The sequence below is a fragment of the Kwoniella bestiolae genome, chromosome 6, assembly GCF_000512585.2.
Source record: "Kwoniella bestiolae CBS 10118 chromosome 6, complete sequence".
In the NCBI taxonomy this organism is placed as follows: Eukaryota; Fungi; Basidiomycota; class Tremellomycetes; order Tremellales; family Cryptococcaceae; genus Kwoniella; species Kwoniella bestiolae.
The window spans coordinates 1,213,468-1,233,328 of NC_089246.1; the positions used below are offsets into that span (position 1 = coordinate 1,213,468).

The window sequence follows — 19,861 nt, forward strand, 5'->3', positions numbered from 1 at the left end:
CTTCTAGAATCTATGCGGTTAAGCAGTGGAGATGATGTTGATGCCTATATGGATGAAGAAGCAAACCATGAAATATGTCAACATGAGATGTGTTTGCTAGAGTAGAGTAAATGTTTTCGTTTACATGCACCATCGAAAAAACGAATTCTCGTGTGATATGACGCGCATCACGCCATCTCACCCTTTGAATTCCCAAAAACATGCCAAAGGGAAAATTCCAAATACCGTACATACATCCAGATTAGATAACCACGTTGTGAGCATACCTTTGGGCAGCTGCATCGACACCACTCCATCAAGGTCATGCATGCATTGATATCACGTACACACCAGTTGATGGCTACTCAGGTATGCATCGAATACAAAACTCCTTCGTCTCCTGAGACAGACGAAAACGTCCAAAAATCGTCCTAAACGTCTAATCGGTACATCCTAAACCTGCACCACCATTCCGTCCGCTAGCATACGACCTGAAACCATAACTCATCAGCATCCATACTTGGTCTTGGCGAAAAGTTCGTAAGAGGAAGCAGACTCACTTCTTACTGCCCGTCCAAGGCCGAGGAGCAGGGAACATGCCTTTCATAGGGAACGTCCAACTTCCAACCACAGCAGGAGGTTCAGGTACTCCCTCATCATCGTCATCATCATTTCCATACCCTCTGCCATTCCCGTTACTCAGGACAGGGGGAGCAGGGGGAGCTCGTGAGGCAGGTGAGATACCTGGTGGAGGAGGTGGTGGAGGGAAATGCGTTCCTGCTGGTTGGGGTCGGATTCTTTCTGGAGTCGGAGAGGGAGGTGCGCGAGCTGGAGCAGCTGGGACGGCACGCTGGAATGCAAATAGGGTTAGTGATCATTGATCCTTCTCTGGGTGGACCGCAAGAACAATGAGCAGCATGGATAGTGTAAACGGTATGAGGGTGGTGAAACCGTACAACTTGAACTTTCGAGGTGACACCGAGATGACACAACACTCACAGAAGCAGGACTGGGCAAAGCAGGCGGCAAAGGCGGTACACCCCTACTGGGCGCCTGTCTCGCCGGACTAATGCCAACAGGTGGAGGGGGCGCTTCCTCCTCCTCCTCGTACTCAGGTTCAGGCTCGGGACTAGGCTGTCTAGGTGGTGGTAGAGGTGCTCGAGGGGGTGGTAATCTTCTTGGGCCTCCTGCAGCAGGGGCAGGTGGCGCAGGTGGCGCTGGGGGCGTAGGCGGGGTATTTGAAGTCGAAGAGGGTCTGCGTGGTGGGGTGGGCGGTGCGAGGGAACTGGTAGGTGGTAATGGAGGTGGTAAGCCTCTTGAAGGGGTGGTAGTGCTTGGTGTTCTGGATGGCAGGGTCGGAGGTCCTGTGGGTCGAGGTGGAGGAGGTGGAGGAGCACGCTGCGACGAAATATTATCAGCCGAATCAGATATGGGATGAATCATCGCGACAACTCACAGGAGTACTAGAAGAGCTACCGGGCCTTGGTGGCGGTGGGGGTACAGATCGCTGAAGACGGCAAATTATGAGCTCGATCACGAAGCATATGCAGAGAAGGTCAACTCACTCCTACTGTACTATTTGGTCTACTAGGCAGACTCGGCGCACCGTTTGGTCTAGGGGGAGGAGGGGGCGCACCTCTACTTGGTGGAGCCGAAGCTGGAGGTGGTGGAGGCGGGGGAGGAGCGGAAGGAGCTGATCTGACAGGTGGTGGAGGGACTCGTCCGGGGGGTGTGGGTACGGATCGAGCAGGAGGCGAAGGTGCAGGAGGTGGGGGTGGGGGCGGGGCAGGTGGAGCAGTACGAGATGGAGCAGAGGGAGGGGCGGGGGGTGCTCTAGGTGGTGCAGGAGGCGCTGGAGGTGCTCTGGGTGGTGCTGATGTAGGTGGAGGTGGGGGTGGGGGAGCAGGAGGTGCGCTGTGGATTTTTGAGGGTAGTCAGTATTGTCATGTTTCCCGTGTAAAACTCTTCTGAGCCAGTGATTCAGAACATCGAGGTCCAGCTCCTGAATCATAGAGATCCCCTCTCAGTGAACCTGTACCGTACACTGGTGCACGGAAATAGTCTGATCCCTCATCGTCCAGTACCAAGCCCTCTCAACAAGCAGCTGAAACACATCAACTCACACTCTCGAAGGCGGTGCCGGCGTACCTCTCCCAGGCGGAGGCGGTGCAGGTGGAGCTATCCTACTTGGTGGTCCCGGAGGTGGGGGCGGAGGCGGAGGTGCCGCACCCTGTCGACTAGCAGGCGAAGGACCAGGTGGAGGAGGGGGTGCGGCAGATGGTTTAGAAGGGGCTTTCGATAAGCCTGGTATAGGGGGTGCTTTGGCTAGAGATGATGCTGCGGCTGCATCAGATAGACATCAGTATCTCTTCATCACCCTGTCCTGTTTTGTCTTTGCAACACAGAAATCAGCGGGTGAAAAACTCACAAGTACCTGCCTTCTTCAGCGTAGGCATCCCACCTGCAAACAACCCTGCCAATTGCTGAGCAGGTCCATCTGACCCACTAACACCTCCTCCTGCTCCTGAGGAAGATACGCTCCTCCCACCCCCACCCCCTCCACCACCACCACCACCACCGCCGCTACCTCCCGAAGCATTCCCAGCTACGGCAGGTCCGGACCTATCGTTCGTTACTGCTTTCTTCAGGCCCTTGCCCTCTGTTTGTGCGGTAAGATATCAGTGATTCAGTCGACGTACAGACATCATAACGATGAGATGCGACATAGCTCAAGTAAGGTCGGAGGAACCTGAGAAGGAGGCGTACTCACGTTGGATCTGGGCCATCAACGCCGCGTTCATGTTGGCTGATTATCTCTCTGTGTGTCCTGTATGGTGTATCGTTTGGTGTATTTCTGTGGGCGGTCTACGTCTTGGTCCCTGTGACCTGTTGGGTATGGCAAGCTATCTTGATCGTATGTGGTCTGTTTGATAAGTTCTTTGGAATGCGGTGTGAAAGAAATACCTGATAGCTATCTATCTACGCTCGGTGATGTTGCTGTTGATCTTGTCCATAGATGGTGATGACAGTGACGTTATGACCGCACTCGGCACTTACACAGCCATAGTGCATCGTTGGGAGAAAATCAATAAAATGATGATTGATATATTCTAGATAGAGATTAACCGGGTAATGAGTGACATAGCACATGCTTGCGGTGTCAGTGTCTGGATTGAATTGATAGCATATAGCATTGTTGTTGATACCACCTCTTCAAACATCATAGACCATCCCTTACCGAATACAGCACTCCCATCATGTCCGTAAACTTCTCACCGTGTAAGTATCAGCTAGCTCGTACTGAGGAAATACCAGAAGCTGATGTGATCTCACCGGTCAGACCAACCTCCCCCTGACGTCCCTTCGACTGACCCACCTGAATCGTCGAACAAGAAAGGGAAATCCAAGAGACCATGGTTTACTCGGTGAGCCTCTTATTCACACCCTTATCCCCCCTCCTGCTCCTTGTCTTTCACCTCGACCGCTTCTCTACTTTTCAAAATATATGATATACGACCACACCAAGCAATCCAATACCTTTCCGTCGTGCTGATCTCATCACAATCGCAGAGACCAATCATCCTACGCTACAAACTCATACCAATCCGGCGGGTCCATCTCCGACCCGACCTCCCAAGCTCAGGCATACTCCAACGATCCAGAAGCTGCGGGATTGCTCAATGGCTCTGGGAGTGGGAACGGAGCGTTTGGGGAGGGGGATCGAGCCAATGCGTGGGAAAGCAGGTTCGGATGGAGGGTGGATGTTATGGCTGCTGTGGCGTATTTGGGGGGGCCTGTTACTGGTAAGTGTGCTTTCATCTTGTATATAGCGCAGATGGGGTTCGGTTGGGCTTCATGAGGTGGTAATGAGGGTTCATTAGGATATCATGAATCTTTCTTATGACCCCATTGGTTTACTTTGGATATCTGGAGATAGAGTTGCTGATGTACAATCTGTTCGTACAGCCCTGTTATTTTTGATATTGGAGACTCAGAATGATTATGTTCGGTTCCACGGTGAGTTGAAGTCCCAGCACTTCAAAACTTCTAGGAAGTATATCGCGCCATGATGTACCGTTGAACCAAACCTCAAGGACGGACCGAAACCACACCTCGTCTTATTATCCATCGCTAATCTTCAGATATATATTAACGGGACAATTATACTGATCCTATAATTTGTATAGCCTACCAATCAGCCCTCTTCACCACCCCTCTCCTAATTCTTTTTCTGATATTCAAACTCATCATTGTCCTCCCTACGTTCCTCCGTATAATCTACATACTAGCTGCGGTCGGAGGTACATTATATGTCTCTTTCAGAGCGTGGAAAGATGCGCAGGAGGGTTTGAGTAGGTATTGGGTGCCTTATATTGGGGAGATTGCGGAGAGGTGGGTAGGGGAGGAGTAGTGTTTGTCATGGATGCTTGATTGGCCATCCTGAGCAATCTTTCGATACATATTCACGTGATACCAGACGAGTAGAGATAAGAAGAGGGTGCTAGACTAGTTGCTAGATTAGGGTTGATAGTTGATAGTTGATATAATTTGTATGCATCTGATTGAGACTCAAGCTGCTTGTACTCGAGTATTCAGTTGTAATCTGCAAGTGTACCAGTATTCGGAAGTCGCCGAGCCGAGATGAGATGCGCGGTGGTCTGAGCGTCATTCCGTAGCTTGGCTTGAGTGGTTGTTTTTGTTTTTGTTGCATGTAAAACTGGTAGTACTACGAGTATTTCCTACGAGTATCCCTCAACAAGACCATACACGGCCATTCGTCTATCATCAGTATAAATGGACTGACAACCAACTGCTATCAGAAGACTCTCATAGGCTCGGAGAAACCATACGAACGATTACGATCCAGAGAAAGAGAGAGATCCAATTAACCCCCTTAGAATTGACAAAGCATTCACAATGGTTTTACCTCTCTGGATGAGGGGTAATAGCCCCATAGTGAGTATCCCCCACCTTACCCTTTCCTTCCTTTGTCAGTCTGTTCACCCAACATCTGTCTATGTGTTATATAACCTACTAGTCGATCCCCCTCACTCGGCACCACATCCTTCGACTCCCCCTTCTCCCAACTATACTTTCCCTCCTCGTCCTCTTATTCCTATACAACCAAATGAGACCCACCCCGCCATATAGACCATATCATCCGTATCATCCCTCCCAAGTCGAATATGCCTATACATCCTCTCCATTCCGAGTCGACCAGTCACTCTTCCTCCCTCCTCCACCAATAGAGAAACCAAACTATCTGCCCGACCCTTTACCGCCCAAGGAGAAGGGTATGGTAATACCAAACTCGGCGCATTATGTGTATGGGCTTAAGGATGTGAAAGAGGGTGAGAAGGGAGAGGAGTTGCCGTATTATGCTTATTTGGCGATGAGGAGTGCGTTGATTAATCTAAAGCCTGAGAAGATGTATTTGTGAGTTCTGAGCAGCTCTCTTTCAGTATGATAGCCAGGTGACATGACCGTATGGTCATCGCTGGGGGTTGGTCGAATTGACATCCCAAACGACACAGACTGGGAGTGTTGGATATGGGTATCGCATTAAGAGGATTTAGCAATGCAAACCTCATTCTCTATTTTTCAGTTCGATACTGATTATAATGCACCTCCTAGCCACTACAAACACCTCCCCCACGGACCATGGTGGGACCTCATATCCCCTCATCTAACGCTCATCTCCACCCAGGTCCCAGATCAGATATACGGCAGGCCGCTCAGCCATTTTGCGCATAAGGCGGACGTGCTTAGGTTGTTGGCTATGAAGTATTCTGGGGGGATTTATTTGGATATTGATATTTACGTGTGAGTTTGGTTCTGGCTCTGGATCAGCTCTGGCTTTGGAAGTATGAGTCAAACGTATCTGTCAGATAACCCATCGGATCTCCCGAGGTTGATTGTATATTCGAAAGGCGTACAGCTGGAGATGGAGCTGGATGCTCTGGTTTCAGGACGGAAGATCGGTAGCACCGTGGATACATTGATTGATCGCTGACTTCATCCTCATCGTCTAGCATCAAATCGTTCGACGATCTTCTGTACTTCCCCACGACACTCGGTATGGAAGCTTCCCCTGATTCTAGGCGGTCAGCCCTGGACCCAGAGGGATTATGTGTGAGTGCGCCCGTGTCTCATCGTCATATAAGGGGCGAGATCCCCCATAAACATCTCGAAGTCTCTCTGTATCAAGTGACTGGCTGCCGTATAACAGCAAATGACTAATAGCCGATATTGACACAGAACGCAATCATAATATCCTCACCCCAATCACCATTCATAGATCGGTGGCTAGCCTCGTATGAAACGTTCGACGGGGGTATATGGGCTCGCCATTCCGTCGTGAAACCTTGGGAATTGGCTCGGGCTCATCCAGAGGAGATTCAGGTGTTGAGTGAACGGGCGTTCTTCTGGCCTATGTGGCATGGTGAGGAGGTTCAGAAGACGCATGAGGAGGGGGAATTTGATTTTGAGAAGACTGGGCAGTATGCGTGGGTGGTGATACGATCCTTTTCATTATTTTGGTCGAAGTTGAGCTCTGAGCTTTGAGCTTTGGATAATCAGATCAAAGCTGATGAGCTTGGATGATATTATTCGTAGCTACCACGCGTGGGAATCGCTCGCTATGGGTTATTTGTCGAAGTTATCTCCAAAGAGTATAAGGGAGAATGATAATTCGTTTAATCGGATGGTGCGGAAGTGAGTGACTTTCTTGGACTCCTGATCAGCGACTTGGCAAGCCCGCCAAATGATGTTTGCACTCAATACGCTCAAGTGAGGGTGCTAGCTGATTGGTTATGTTTTTGATATCCAGATTTATCGGACCAGAGGACGACGAGGTGTATAGGAGATGGAAAGGAGATTAGCTTTGTTGGTATATATACAGATGCATATCTTACACTACGGATGACGCTTGCACTCTCATGACTGCGTATCCATGTCAATCTGCTTCGAGTTGTCAGTCCAGTGATGTTGCGCTATTCCAAAATACTTTGCTTGAGCAAAGCAGATTATGCCAAGTTATCGCTGTCGATTCGGAGGTATTTTGCTGAAATCTACTTTTGAGCGAATGTGATGTTTTTGAATTTCCACCATTTCGACATCTTTCTTATTTATGATTTACGCATTTATACCTCTTTCCACTCTCCTATAGCGCAGAATCATACATCGGACCACCTCTCATCGCATAGAATTAGCATAACCCAACTGAACCATACTCTCTCTCCTCCGAAATAAGATACAACTACCATGTCTGCTTCGTCCTCCTCCTCTTCCACCACTCCGACAGACCCATCCGAACAGCCCGAACGCCTTCGATCACCTGCATTCGAGAGATGGAGATTGTCCCTATCGAACTTTACTGGCCTGGGACTGAGCGACGAAGAGAAGGAACGGAGGGTGTTGGAGAGGGATTGGGATAAGTGTGAGAAGTATAAGCGGGATTTGATGAGTAATAGTGAGTGTCGTCGTATCTTAGTGAGGCCAGGATTGTGACGAGGCGACTTCGCGGCGAAGGAGAAGATGCTATGCGTATAACATCATGATGGGAAGAAGAATGGATCACGTCTCCTCTCAATAACATGAATCCCAGCTCGATGCTAACACCCTTACCACCCCAACAGGCCCAATGATAACCTTCCTCCTCTCCCACCTGAAACACTCCGGCTGCGAATTCGATTCATCAGCTATCCAATGCCACCCATGTCCCGAGACTCGTTCTGGCGGTTTCTCGCCAGATCATGGAATATTGATGTGTCAGAATAGGTTTTTCTCGAAGAAGCATATGGAAGATACGCTGTCGCATGAACTTATACATGCGTTTGATCATTGTAGATTTAGGGTGGATTGGGGGAATTTGAGGCATCATGCGTGCTCTGAGGTGAGTGCGGGTCCGAGTCACCGGTAGGTGACGGGGCTTAGTGTTGCGGTTGATTCGACCATGAGGGGTGAGGGGCGAGGGCTGATGGGGCTGACGAAGATTATGAGTGAGGGTGTTGTAGACTTGGGAGGATGAAGTGGATCGGGGGAACACATGATAGACCACTGGATCCATCACTCGGGATATGTGTATGAAGCAAAGGACGATACCATGACAGGACAGGACAGGATGACTCGAAAGATAGACCATGCTGATACCCTCCCTCTGCATTATACTAGATACGCGCAGCAAACTTATCTGGAGATTGTAGGTGGACGAGGGAGGTGAAAAGGGGTTTCTACAGCTTCAACAAGCAGCATCAGGTGGGTAATTGTGACACATCATCCTCGTATCTGTGTTCGTTGAGGATCACTTCGATTTGCCAGATGACAACTTCCGATAAGTTTGGCAAGGCTCTCGGATTTCGTTCCTTTCTACGTTCAACCATGCTAATTCTCTGTTACTTTTTCCCTAGGCATGCGTCAAACGCCGTGCGATACTTTCCGTCCTAGCCAACCCATCGTGCAAATCGCCTGAGATGGCTGAAAAAGCTGTTAACGAAGTTTGGGAGAGCTGTTTCAAGGATACTAGACCGTTTGATGAGATCTACTAGTCGAGGGGGGCTCAGCGGCCTTGTTGGCCAGAGGCAAGCACAAGAAATTTGATCGATATATCGTGTTCCCGTGTAGAAGGTAGAGGTGGCATTGCCAAGGGCCAAGGGATAAAATATGTCATACCCTGCATTCATGATTTGTATTATATACCATGCGACATAACGTGAACCTCTCTTCAAATCGTTAAATACCAGCAGGAATAGTAATATTGTCATCATCATGACTTTTATCTTGTACCGTATAATCCTCTTTGAAACTCATCTATTTCTACACGATATCTTCTGATCCTTCCCCCACTGGGGAGTATGCGCCTCCATATGTGAGTCAATACGATGATTTCCCAAACTCCCTTGTCCCTCTACATCTCCCGGACCATACCTAATACTCAACTTCTATATCACCCTCATCACCCTTAATAACCACCCCCCTCTCCTCCCTCGACTCCCTATCTCTATCTCGATCAACCTCCATCTCCTCCCTCGGTGTCCTACCGAAATCATCCCCATCCCTATCTCTCCTCCTATCATCCCTGGACGACTGATCATCCCCATTAGAGGGTTTGACCTGTTTCCTCAGATCCCTCAATTTCTCACTGAGCTCCTCGATTCGCGCTTTGTTGGTTATCGAGTCGGATTGGACCCTCTCTTTCTCTTTTGCTAGCGAATCGGTTTCTTCGGTGAGTATTTCGGAGATGTTGGCTTGGCGGGATTTGAGGGCTGATGTTTGGGAGGGAAGGAGGATTTTGGGTAACTAGGGTAAGAGTGTTGATGTTAGTTCTTGTAAATTGTAGCTTCATATAGTGTGATCAGTGTGGGGTTGCGAACAGACATGAGGTTGGAACATGGTAACGTGCGGGATTTGATAGCTCGATGATGATAATGTAATTCGACTCTCCATCATGTACGGAACAAAGGTAAACTCAACTCACATAATACAACGGTGCGAGCTCCTTCCCATGCGGCGGTTCTCTACTTGGTCCCTTTGTGAATGGTATTGGCGATGGATTTAGCAAGTTGGTTTCGAATATCAACGGTTCGATGGGTGGTAAGGCTGTATAGAGGAATTTGGAAGTGGGTTTGAGGAAGTCGTGTCGGGCCTTCAGCTGAACAAGGATATACTACAGTCAGTATCAAGCTGAAGCAGGGTACAGCAACAAAGGATATTGAGATGATGTTAACAAAGATTGTTTGTTGGAATGACCGAGCCTGAACTCACCGCTACTTCCTTATGCCTTAGTATGTATTCTGAACTCTCAGTATTTATCCTCAAAGTCTTGATCTCCCTCTCCGCCTCTGCTATCTCGTTGTGCAGTGTGGTCTCTGATCGTAGTTTCGCTGCTATTCGGGATGATACTTGTTCTCTTCGTTTTGCCTACAAACCATCGATAGTAGTATGTCAGCTATGAGATCCGTCTGAGGGACCTTCCTCCTTCCTTGCTCTTGATCAGCACCGGATGGCGTAAGACCCCAACTCACCGCCTCACTCGTCCTCGACGATTTATCATCCTTCTGGAACTTCTGCAATGTACCCAGTATATTCCCGAATAGACGCTTATTCCTAGCTTTATCTTCCACTTTCCTATCTGTTCGCATACGTCTGAAAACATCCATAATGAGCTGACGTACAATACTTCATGGGATTGATGTGTGAAGCTCACTTTGCGGGTACCTCTTCCTCTTCTACATCTGGTCTCCTCGATCTCGAAGGTGAGAGAGAAGGACTCATCTCTACGTCGGGGGATCTGCTATCGTATCTGACCGTGAAGGAAGAAAGCTGCTGTCAGCTCGATCCAGCTTCTAGGACGACTACAAGGGAAGCTTACTTTTCTGGTGATCTTGACATTTTGTCTTGTCTTTTGTAATGTGAGCTATATAGGAATGACAACAGGGATGACATGCATGTGTCTATTTCATAAAGGAAACATCACATCATCACTCTTCCATCATTCATCGTTCATCCTCCTCGTCGTTGAACATGAAATCCCTTGTACCTGACCATGTGCGTGCCTGTTTTTTATGTTGTTGCACTAAAAGTCGCACGCCTAATTCCGATAACCCACCATCACCATCGCACCGATCCTTCGGAACTGACTCGTTTCGTTTCACGGTGACACCTCGCATCCAACATGCAATCAACGTTTATCATCATCAATCTCCTCTCTCTTCTCTTTCTCTTCTTTTTCCCTCAAGAAGCATCGCGCTTGGCCTCCCTCTCCTCTTATCGTAGACACACCAGTTCTCGCTCGGATCAGGATACCTCTGTCATTCTTTTCTTTTCGATAATTGTATACTTCTATCACCCCCGGTAATCGATTTGTATCAGTATCAACCTATCAATCATTCGATCGATCGATTTGACATTGATCCTTTTCAATTCATCCACTACGCAACAGTAAAGCATCAACAAGTAACATAACATACCATTTTATATCTCTAAATTAAGAAAGAACAACATTGTAATTATTCATCATGGGTGAGTTCGGTGGCAAGATCGATGGAAAGGTGTGATTTGAGCTGATCCGATATCGTCTGTCTATAGGTATTCCAAAAGTCAGTAATCGGTTGTTCAAGACCAAACCGTTTGTATAGATCGGTATTGATGTTATATCCTGCTTGTGACAGTTCTTCCGCTGGATCTCTGAGAGGTACCCCCTCACTTCCCAGCTTATCACGCCAAACTCGATTCCGACGTTTGACAATTTATAGTAAGCTGGCTTCGTTTTGAGATTTAACAGACATCGCAGCTGACGCTCTGTTCTGCTGGTCAGCTTGGATATGGTGAGCTAGGTCAATTAGGATGACGGTTTCAATCATAGCTTATACTGACCATGCATAATAGAATGGTATCATCCATAATTGTTCACACCCACCATCATCAGAGAATGACCCGCATTTCAGAATAACGGAAGAACAGATGATCCTGGCGATATTCGCATATATCGATCATCTGTTCACCAAAATCAAACCGCAAAAAGTCTTTTTCATGGCTATTGACGGTGTAGCTCCCAGAGCCAAGATGAACCAACAGAGAAGTAGAAGGTTCAGAACTGCCAAGGATGCAGTTGAGAAGAGACGAGAAGCAGAGAAGAAAGGTGAAAAATTGCCTGAAGAGAAGGCTTTCGATTCGAACTGTATCACGCCAGGTAAGCTCATTCTTTCGTGCCCTCACAGTGGTTTGAACCTAGCTGACGCTGTGATGGATGTAGGAACACCATTCATGGCTAGATTGTCGAATCACCTTAAATACTACGTCACCAAGAGGATTTCAGAGGATGCCGAATGGAGGAACGTCAAAGTCATCTTGAGTGGACATGATGTCCCTGGAGAAGGTGAACACAAAATTCAAGAGTTCATCAGATTGTCAAAAGCTCAACCTGATTATAACCCCAACACGAGACACTGTCTATATGGTTTGGACGCAGATCTGATCATGTTGGGTCTACTGAGTCATGATCCTCATTTCTGTTTATTGAGAGAGGAAGTCACGTTTGGAAGGAAAACTAAGAAAACCACTGGGTAGGTCTTTTCAGCTTTTTCCTTACCTTTACCTACAATCGATAAAGGGTATCAGCTGATTTGTCGCTCTTATTCTGTGGCTATAGACTCGCAAATACCAATTTCTACCTCTTGCATCTATCGTTATTACGAGAATACCTAGATTTAGAATTCGGATCATTGGCCACGCAAATATCATTCAAATATGATCTTGAACGAATTATAGATGATTTTATACTTATGGCTGTGTTTGTCGGAAACGATTTCTTGCCCCATTTACCGGACTTACATATCAACGAAGGTGCTTTAGAGAGGATTTGGGGGATTTATAAGGAGATATTGCCAGTTGCTGGTAAGTCTAGCTAGGATTAGTCAATAATCCTGGTAGCTGATAATCATTGGCTTGATGCTGCAGGTGGTTATCTGAACGAACATGGTACAATCTCATTGCCTCGACTTCAGCTCATGCTTGACAAGTTGGCGCAATTCGAGGTTGATAACTTTGAAGAGGAGTATGCCGACCAGAATTGGTACAAGGGCAAGCAGAGTAAGGAAATCGAGGCGATGGAGAAAGCACGAAAGAGAGGAAAGATGAGTAAGTCTTTTTTTTCTCGGAGTCGGTGTTTCTTATGCTGACTTGTACCCCTGCAGTCATCACCAAGGACCAACAGAAAATCCTCAACCAAGTCAGACAGTTCGTCACTAAGCATCAAGCCAAACCCACCGCTGCCGACCGATGTGTCATCGTAAACAACCTCTCAGCTAGGGATCAGCGATTCGTCCAAGAACTAGGAGATGATCTGCATCTCATCACCACATGGGACGAGGTGGATGACTACGGTCAAAATCTCGTGGTTATGACTTTTAACCTCGATGGCGTATCTGAGGATGGCGCTTCGCAAGCAGTGGACGAAGAAGCTGATGGGGAAGAATGGGAGTCTGAAGAAGAGGACGAAGATTCCGAAGGTGCCTTGGCTATTCAAAGGGTGTTCGCCAAATACAACAAGGCTAAGGTGGTCGACAATGTCGTTGAAGACTTCGAGGAAGCCTATGAAGAGAAGTTGAAAGAGAATTTGGACGATTGGAAAAAGAGATATTACAAAGAAAAACTCGAGATCGATTTCAACAAACCTGAAGAAATGCACGCGATTGTATACAGATATATCGAAGGTTTACAATGGATCTTGAACTATTATTATAAAGGTGTGGCGAGTTGGGGATGGTTCTACAATTACCACTATGCTCCTAGAATTACTGGTGAGCTCTCTTCTTCACAAGGTTTACGTGAACGTTCAGCTGATATGTCCTTTTGTGCATAGATTTGAAGGGTATTCCTGATTTCAAATTCGATTTCAACCTTGGAAAACCTTTCACCCCCTTCCAACAACTGATGGGAGTGTTACCTGAAGAGTCAAAAGAGCATGTTCCTCCAGCTTATAGAGTAAGTCCTTCAGCTGGCACGACGCATGCAACCCCGGAGCTGATCATCGCGATTGAAAGGATCTCATGTATGAGGAAACTTCCCCCATCATCGATTTCTATCCGCGTGATTTTGAACTCGATATGAATGGGAAGAAACAAGATTGGGAAGCAGTAATCAAGATTCCTTTCATTGATGAAGTGCGATTGCTCCGAGCTATGGCCGGTGAGTGCATTCTATTCAACATGACTAAGATCAAGTGCTGATCATACAACGCAGCTCGAGACCAACGATTGACTTCCGAGGAGAAAGCGCGTAACAGTAACTACGTCGCCACTCAATTCGAATACGACGCCGATCAAGACGCTTCCTACCCGTCCTCAGCGCCTGGATACTTCCCTGATCTTGCCAAATCCCAATGCCGATCCAGTCCCTTCCACCTGCCGACTCTCGGAGATGGCATCGAACTCATTCTTGGGCTTCTTGACGGTGTACATCTTGGAGCTAAAGCTTTAGCCGGTTTCCCATCGCTTCAAACTCTACCTCATCAAGGTACACTAGGCTACCACGGGGTCAACGTCTTCCAATCTGATTCTAGAAATCAATCAATGGTTATCACTGTCACTTCGAAGCACGATCGACCAAACACCGGCGAGATCGCCAAGCGCATGATTGGTCAACGAACCTTCCATTCCTGGCCTTACCTACATGAAGGTATGGTAGTAGCTGTCTCGGATGACATGTTCAAGTATGAACTTCAGAAGATGGGTAAAACCGCAAAAGTCGTCAGCACACCTTTTAACCCCTTCCAAGCTATAGCATGGAAGAAATCGGCCGATCACATCGAACATCACAACTCGAAGAGATTTGGAATTATCACTGGGAATGTCGATGTGGTGCTTCACGTCAGACCCTTGAAGGGAATGAAACGACTCGATACTGGTGCTTTGGTCAAAGACTACGAAGCTCCTGAAAAGGAGATCGCCCAAGCTTATCAATTGGCAGTCAACCAAGTCACCTTCGAAGATGAGCGATACGTCGAACAAGCTGCTCCACCGATGTCTCAAGAGTTCCCGGATGGTGAGAAAGTGATTTTCCTAGGTCAGGTGGGCTACGGTACAGCTGCTCAGGTGATCGCTACTACCGATACTACTCTCGACGTAGCTCTGGCCTACTTCCCATCAGAGAAACAAGAGAATCTGAATTTTTCGAAGCTCATCGCCCACAGACCAGCAGGAACATATTACCCTTCTCCTGTACTTGCCCGTCGACTCAACATTCCTCCTTTGGGTCTCTCAAGGATCACTTCCACTCTTCTAGTATTGCTTGAAGACGGGTCTAAATCTAATATTGGTCTTGCTTTGAAATTCGAATCGAAGGGATTGAAAGTATTAGGATTTTCGAGGAAGAACGAAAGAGGATGGGAATACTCTGAGAAGACTGCTCAAATCCTCAAAGAATACAAGGAGGCTTTCCCTGAACCATTCGCCAATCTCGATAGCAGAGGCGGAGATTTGGTGACTTCCGCTGAGCTTTGCCCTACCGCCGAAGATCCTGATAGTGTCATCAAAGCGATGAGAAAATGGTTGAAAGAGAGGGATTTACTTGATCCGGAGACTGTTTCGTTGTTTGCTGAACAGCTTGAGAAGGTTAGTCGGTCTGCTCATGTGTTCCATTCAATTTCGTTTTCATGCTGAATTTCGGTCAATGGCCTTTAGGAATCCGTCGAGATGATCGAGAAGCTGGCGAACCAATATCGAAGTCAAAAATCGCCCAACATGATCAAACGGGCTGTGGTCAAAGCTATACCCAGACAAGCAGTCTTGAAACCCGCTCATGCAATTTACCGACTACAAGGTCAAGTTTTCACCGTTGGTGATCGGGTTATCATGGTTCAGGATGCTGCTGCAGGAGGCGTACCGTTGGCTATGAAAGGTGTTGTTGTCGGTTTGGGATCGAGAGATATTGATGTGGTTTGGGATGTACCCTTCATGGGTGGTGAGACCCTACAGGGAAGGTTAGTCGACATGTCATGATACATTGGTGAAGGCTTAGCTGATGGTGATTTCGAATATAGATGTTCGGAATATCGAGGATCAACCGTGCCATTCACCTCATGCCTCAATCTCACCAGACCGCAATTCGCCGTAGGAGTCGGTAACAACGCAGAAGACCGAGCAGTAGGTCAGAACGCACCATTCAAACCTCAATTAGGTCCAAGACCAGTATTGCAAATGCAGAACTACCAGCCTTCTGCACCTGGCCGAAAGACTTTCAACCAGACCACTCAACCTCCGACAATCATGAGAAACCCCAATCGACCTTCACCCCAGCATGTCAATGGTCATCAAAGTTATGGAAATGCTGCCAGAGGTGTCAAACCCCAACCTCCCCATATTCAACAACAGCAACAAAGTCATGGTGAAAAACTTGCCAATGCACTGGGCGCGAAACACATCGCCCATAGACCTGGACCTCCCCATGTACAACATCAACCACCTGTGGTGGTTAGAAGTCCAAAGAATCAGACGAACGTGGCGTTACCTGTACCATTACCTCAGGGTCGACCACAACCTGTATATGCACCTGTTGAACCTGAACATCAAGTTCATCAGAACGGTCATGCCAATGGCGGAGCGGGACGAGGGAGAGGAAGAGGTGGATCTAGAGGAAGGGGAGATGGGAGGGGAAGAGGGAGAGGCGGGAGAGGCGGATCAAGGGGCGGAGCACCTGTAAACACTTAGTGAGACTCGATTGGAATGGTAGATAAGGAGGATCTGTGAAGTAAATACATATATATACATAATATACATGAGAGGGTGGGATGAGCTGTGTATGAATCATCATTATGCATTATCCTGCTTCTCCTGGTGATCGCGGTAAAGTTTCTTTGTGTCGGCGATGTAGGGCGAGTACGGGGAGAGAGATGCGGAGTGTAGGAGAGATAGGGGGGGAGTCCGTAGGGATGGATTAGTTATAGGGGGGACGGAGCGGAGGAGGGATAGAAGAAGGCAAGGGGAAATTGAACTGAATGATACATGAATGCATCTCTTCTCTCATCATCTCAAGATCAAGGTTTTCGTACATCCTGAGCCAGCCTGACCTTCCGTAAAGTCAACCCAGCAATCAAAGCTGGACTCCAACTTATCCCAGCCATTAAACAGAAGGCCACCCTCAACTCCTTCTCAAGCGACCCCGTATCGTCCATGATCAGTTTCTGCGTGAGCGAGCAGAGACATACGCCCAGCGCTGAAGAGAGCTGGATGGATGTTTGGAATAGGGCTCCTACTATTGATTGTTCGTGTCTGGTCGGGTATGGCAACAAACAGTACTATTCCGGAGTTCGGTGTATATCAAGCAGTATGATTTTAGTACGCACAGAACGTCTTGGGAATTTGCTGATGTCAAAGACAACTTCCTTTCTCGCTAACTTACTCCTTTCTTAGATTGGAAGCCTATCACAAAAGAGGATCTAAGCTACTCTGCAAGGATGAAGGAATCTATAATGGAATCTCGGAGCGCCTTTCCCTTTCCCCGCCCGCATCCCCAAAGGTATCATCCAGATCCACAGATACCCGTCTAATCACACCTTTGATCCGTTCTTCCTTCCAGATCCATTTGCCAGTATTTACAGTTGTGGTATGCCACACAGATCGCACGTCGTACTTCCGGAAGTGACAACTCTAAATCCGGATCTAAGCACGTTTTCTCTGCCTGACCTGACGTATTTGGGTGATATCAGGGTGACTTTCGTCTGATATTTTCGGACCTCCGCTTTAGATCCGGATAGAACAGTACTCTGAAGTAGATCTGCGGATCAATACGAGTGTTTTCTGGTTGAGGGTCCTTTGGGGAATACTCGTAAGGAATGAAGCGATCATGCATATATAAGGAGGATGGTAGTAACCTTTTGGAATTGGGATATAGATCTCTTTCTTTACAAAGTTCACCATCGTACTGCACGATTAATCATCGAGATGAGCGACTCTCACACTTCCCCTACACCCGGAGCACCTGGACCCCCTCTTGAGGATCATGAGTATCCCCTCGACCCTATCGAATATGCCAAAGCTGAGAAGAAGGTCGTCCGAAAGATTGATTTTATACTATTACCTATCATGTTGATTACCTATGGCCTGCAGTATTATGATAAGAACACACTCTCTACTGCTATTTTGTATGGGATGTTGGAGGACCTGGTACGTACTACTTCAGCTTATCTGTGATAAGACCACTTGCTTATATTCGATCACTATAATAGGACCTCACTACCACCAAGAATGGGGTAACATACCTTACGAGATATAGTACGGCAGCTGCTGCATTTTACTACGGGTATATCGTAGCTGTACGTCCTTCACCACTCCTCCCTGGTCTTCAAAGAAAGACCAAAGCTTATATCTGATGCGCACGCGGGGATAGGTCCTACCCATGGGTCTGATCTTCACCCGCTTCCCACTCGCCAAGACCGCCTCCCTCTTCGTCCTCATATGGGGGATAATCTGTATTTTAACAGTGGTGGTTCACTCATATCATGGCTTTGTGGTTCAACGTGTATTTCTGGGTCTGGCAGAAAGTGCCGTCAGTCCTGCGTTTGTAGCTATCACTGCGCTGTGGTGGAAACCTCAAGAGCAGGCTAAGAGATTGGGTGTATACTATTCATCCACAGGAGTGAGTCACCATCAACCTAGCGGAAATAACAAAGACAAAGCTTAATATGGGATACTGCCAGATCTTCTCAATGTTCACAGCAATAGTGAACATAGGATGGGGCAAGACAGGCGGCCACCACCCCTGGAAATCAATGTACTACTTCGGCGGCTCATTCACCATATTCTGGGCAATCCTCATATACTTCATCATGCCCGACTCTCCCCTCTCCCCCGGGCGATTCTTCTCCCCTCAGGAAAAAGCGATTCTGCGCCGAAGGTTCCATGAAAACCCCTATGGCCAATCACAACAGCCCATCAAGGTCTCGCAGCTTGTGGAGGCAGTGAGAGATGTGAAGACGTGGATTTATTTCTTGATAGGCGCTAGTATTTATATATGTAATGGTTCGGTTACGGTGTTCGGAGCGAAGATCATTAATTCGTGGGGGTACGATTCGATAAGGTCAACGGCACTCATGATTCCCGGTGGAGCTATGACTGTTGTGACGATTTATATTTTTGCTTGGTTCGCGGATCGGTATAAAAATATTAGGACTATCGTGAGTTGGGCTCTCCCTTTCTTACCTTTCCTATAGAGTACAATGGATCCTAGGGGTTTGGCAAGGTCCAACGTGTGGAGATCGTCGCTGATCTGGTTGAGTGATTATATTTAGCTCCTTCCTATCAGTACGATACCCGTCATTGTTGGGTGTCTTGTCGTGTGAGTCAAACCTGTGATCATCAACGAATACCGAATCTTGTACTGACTTGTCATTCAGCTGGCAAGCACCCTGGCACCCTCGTGTAGGCCCATTAATAGGGTACTACCTCGTAGCTGCTTTCGGTGCTCCATACGTCGTAAGTCGCTGGATCCACACAATCTCGTCTAGAATCAAGCTGATCAGATAACTTCACTTCCAGCTTCTCTTGTCGCTGGCGACCGCCAACACAGCAGGAGCAACCAAGAAGGTGAGTCTCATATCTTCTCGCTCATTCGCATCGCCCAATCGTTCACAATATAGATGACTGACAACTGCTATTTTCCTGGTGTATTAGGGATTCACAACTTCAGCAATCTTCGTAGGCTACGTCACAGGGAACATCATCTCGTCCTAGTGAGTTCTATACCACTCCTCAAGAAACATTCGATAAGTGTACTAATACAGCTCATGCGTTAGCCTCGTATTCGCTCAAGAGAAACCGATCAAATACCGTTCAACCTGGATCGCAGTCATAGTAGCTATGATCTTTGCATCTTGTGCATCCCTCCTTCTTAGGTATATCTACATCAGGGAGAATAAACGGAGGGATGCCCTGTTGGTTTCTTCACCTTCGGGTCACTCGCCTGATGGAGCACTCCGGGGTGACGGAGTGGTATCTGGTGACGAAGAGAAAGCTGGAGAATCGGGTGGAGATGGATTACCTAGATTAGGTGATGGTGGGGTGTACGAGGATAAGACGGATAAAGAGAGGTTGGAGTTTAGGTATACTTATTAGGTTTTGGAGGGCGGTATACCTTGATGGTAGGTGTGAATGGGAATAGAACGAACTGGACGTAGGCGGGAGGAGGAGATTTGGCAATGAGGAAAGAGAGGGACAAGAAGGACACAGGATACACGAAGTATAGGGATTGCTGCGAATGACGTTAGTAGTGGAAGTATTAGGGATACCTTCATAAAGTTACGATATAGATCGCTTAGAATGATAGATAGATATAATTAGAGATTATGCAGAGGTATAATGATTGAGTGATGAGAGATCCTCTGCATACG

General features: G+C 47.5%; 7 protein-coding genes across 7 annotated transcripts; 5 read left to right on the forward strand and 2 right to left on the reverse strand.

Annotated features, from left to right (window-relative positions):
- Nucleotides 1-418: 418 nt before the first annotated feature.
- On the reverse strand, nt 419-2,780 carry I302_107650 (uncharacterized protein; the record flags this gene model as incomplete). Its single annotated transcript, XM_019193221.2, has 8 exons — nt 419-470; nt 540-829; nt 979-1,377; nt 1,436-1,486; nt 1,545-1,893; nt 2,103-2,322; nt 2,408-2,638; nt 2,750-2,780. The coding sequence occupies 8 exons, from the start codon at nt 2,778-2,780 to the stop codon at nt 419-421; spliced, it is 1,623 nt and encodes a 540-aa protein (XP_019044698.1).
- Nucleotides 2,781-3,236: 456 nt separating this feature from the next.
- Nucleotides 3,237-4,390, forward strand: I302_107651 (uncharacterized protein; the record flags this gene model as incomplete). Its single annotated transcript, XM_019193220.1, has 5 exons — nt 3,237-3,258; nt 3,320-3,404; nt 3,550-3,782; nt 3,946-3,996; nt 4,167-4,390. 5 exons carry the CDS (start codon nt 3,237-3,239, stop codon nt 4,388-4,390), a joined length of 615 nt encoding a protein of 204 aa, XP_019044697.1.
- A 506-nt stretch (nt 4,391-4,896) lies between these two features.
- Nucleotides 4,897-6,860, forward strand: I302_107652 (uncharacterized protein; the record flags this gene model as incomplete). The annotated part of the gene is made up of 7 exons (XM_019193219.2): nt 4,897-4,935; nt 5,018-5,415; nt 5,614-5,802; nt 6,012-6,111; nt 6,238-6,485; nt 6,595-6,693; nt 6,809-6,860. 7 exons carry the CDS (start codon nt 4,897-4,899, stop codon nt 6,858-6,860), a joined length of 1,125 nt encoding a protein of 374 aa, XP_019044696.2.
- Nucleotides 6,861-7,242: 382 nt separating this feature from the next.
- I302_107653 (mitochondrial inner membrane protease ATP23) lies at nt 7,243-8,525 on the forward strand (the record flags this gene model as incomplete). The annotated part of the gene is made up of 4 exons (XM_019193218.1): nt 7,243-7,450; nt 7,617-7,873; nt 8,152-8,235; nt 8,388-8,525. 4 exons carry the CDS (start codon nt 7,243-7,245, stop codon nt 8,523-8,525), a joined length of 687 nt encoding a protein of 228 aa, XP_019044695.1.
- Nucleotides 8,526-8,904: 379 nt separating this feature from the next.
- I302_107654 (uncharacterized protein) lies at nt 8,905-10,368 on the reverse strand (the record flags this gene model as incomplete). The annotated part of the gene is made up of 6 exons (XM_019193217.2): nt 8,905-9,276; nt 9,455-9,628; nt 9,742-9,897; nt 10,002-10,122; nt 10,184-10,279; nt 10,349-10,368. 6 exons carry the CDS (start codon nt 10,366-10,368, stop codon nt 8,905-8,907), a joined length of 939 nt encoding a protein of 312 aa, XP_019044694.2.
- A 626-nt stretch (nt 10,369-10,994) lies between these two features.
- I302_107655 (uncharacterized protein) lies at nt 10,995-16,184 on the forward strand (the record flags this gene model as incomplete). Its single annotated transcript, XM_019193216.1, has 14 exons — nt 10,995-10,998; nt 11,065-11,075; nt 11,148-11,230; nt 11,294-11,303; nt 11,365-11,668; nt 11,732-12,041; nt 12,128-12,372; nt 12,436-12,615; nt 12,672-13,277; nt 13,340-13,461; nt 13,521-13,665; nt 13,720-15,089; nt 15,159-15,457; nt 15,518-16,184. The coding sequence occupies 14 exons, from the start codon at nt 10,995-10,997 to the stop codon at nt 16,182-16,184; spliced, it is 4,356 nt and encodes a 1,451-aa protein (XP_019044693.1).
- A 1,233-nt stretch (nt 16,185-17,417) lies between these two features.
- Nucleotides 17,418-19,586, forward strand: I302_107656 (uncharacterized protein; the record flags this gene model as incomplete). The annotated part of the gene is made up of 9 exons (XM_019193215.1): nt 17,418-17,639; nt 17,702-17,788; nt 17,863-18,111; nt 18,173-18,649; nt 18,764-18,810; nt 18,869-18,947; nt 19,011-19,058; nt 19,146-19,204; nt 19,268-19,586. 9 exons carry the CDS (start codon nt 17,418-17,420, stop codon nt 19,584-19,586), a joined length of 1,587 nt encoding a protein of 528 aa, XP_019044692.1.
- Between the last annotated feature and the right edge of the window lie 275 nt (nt 19,587-19,861).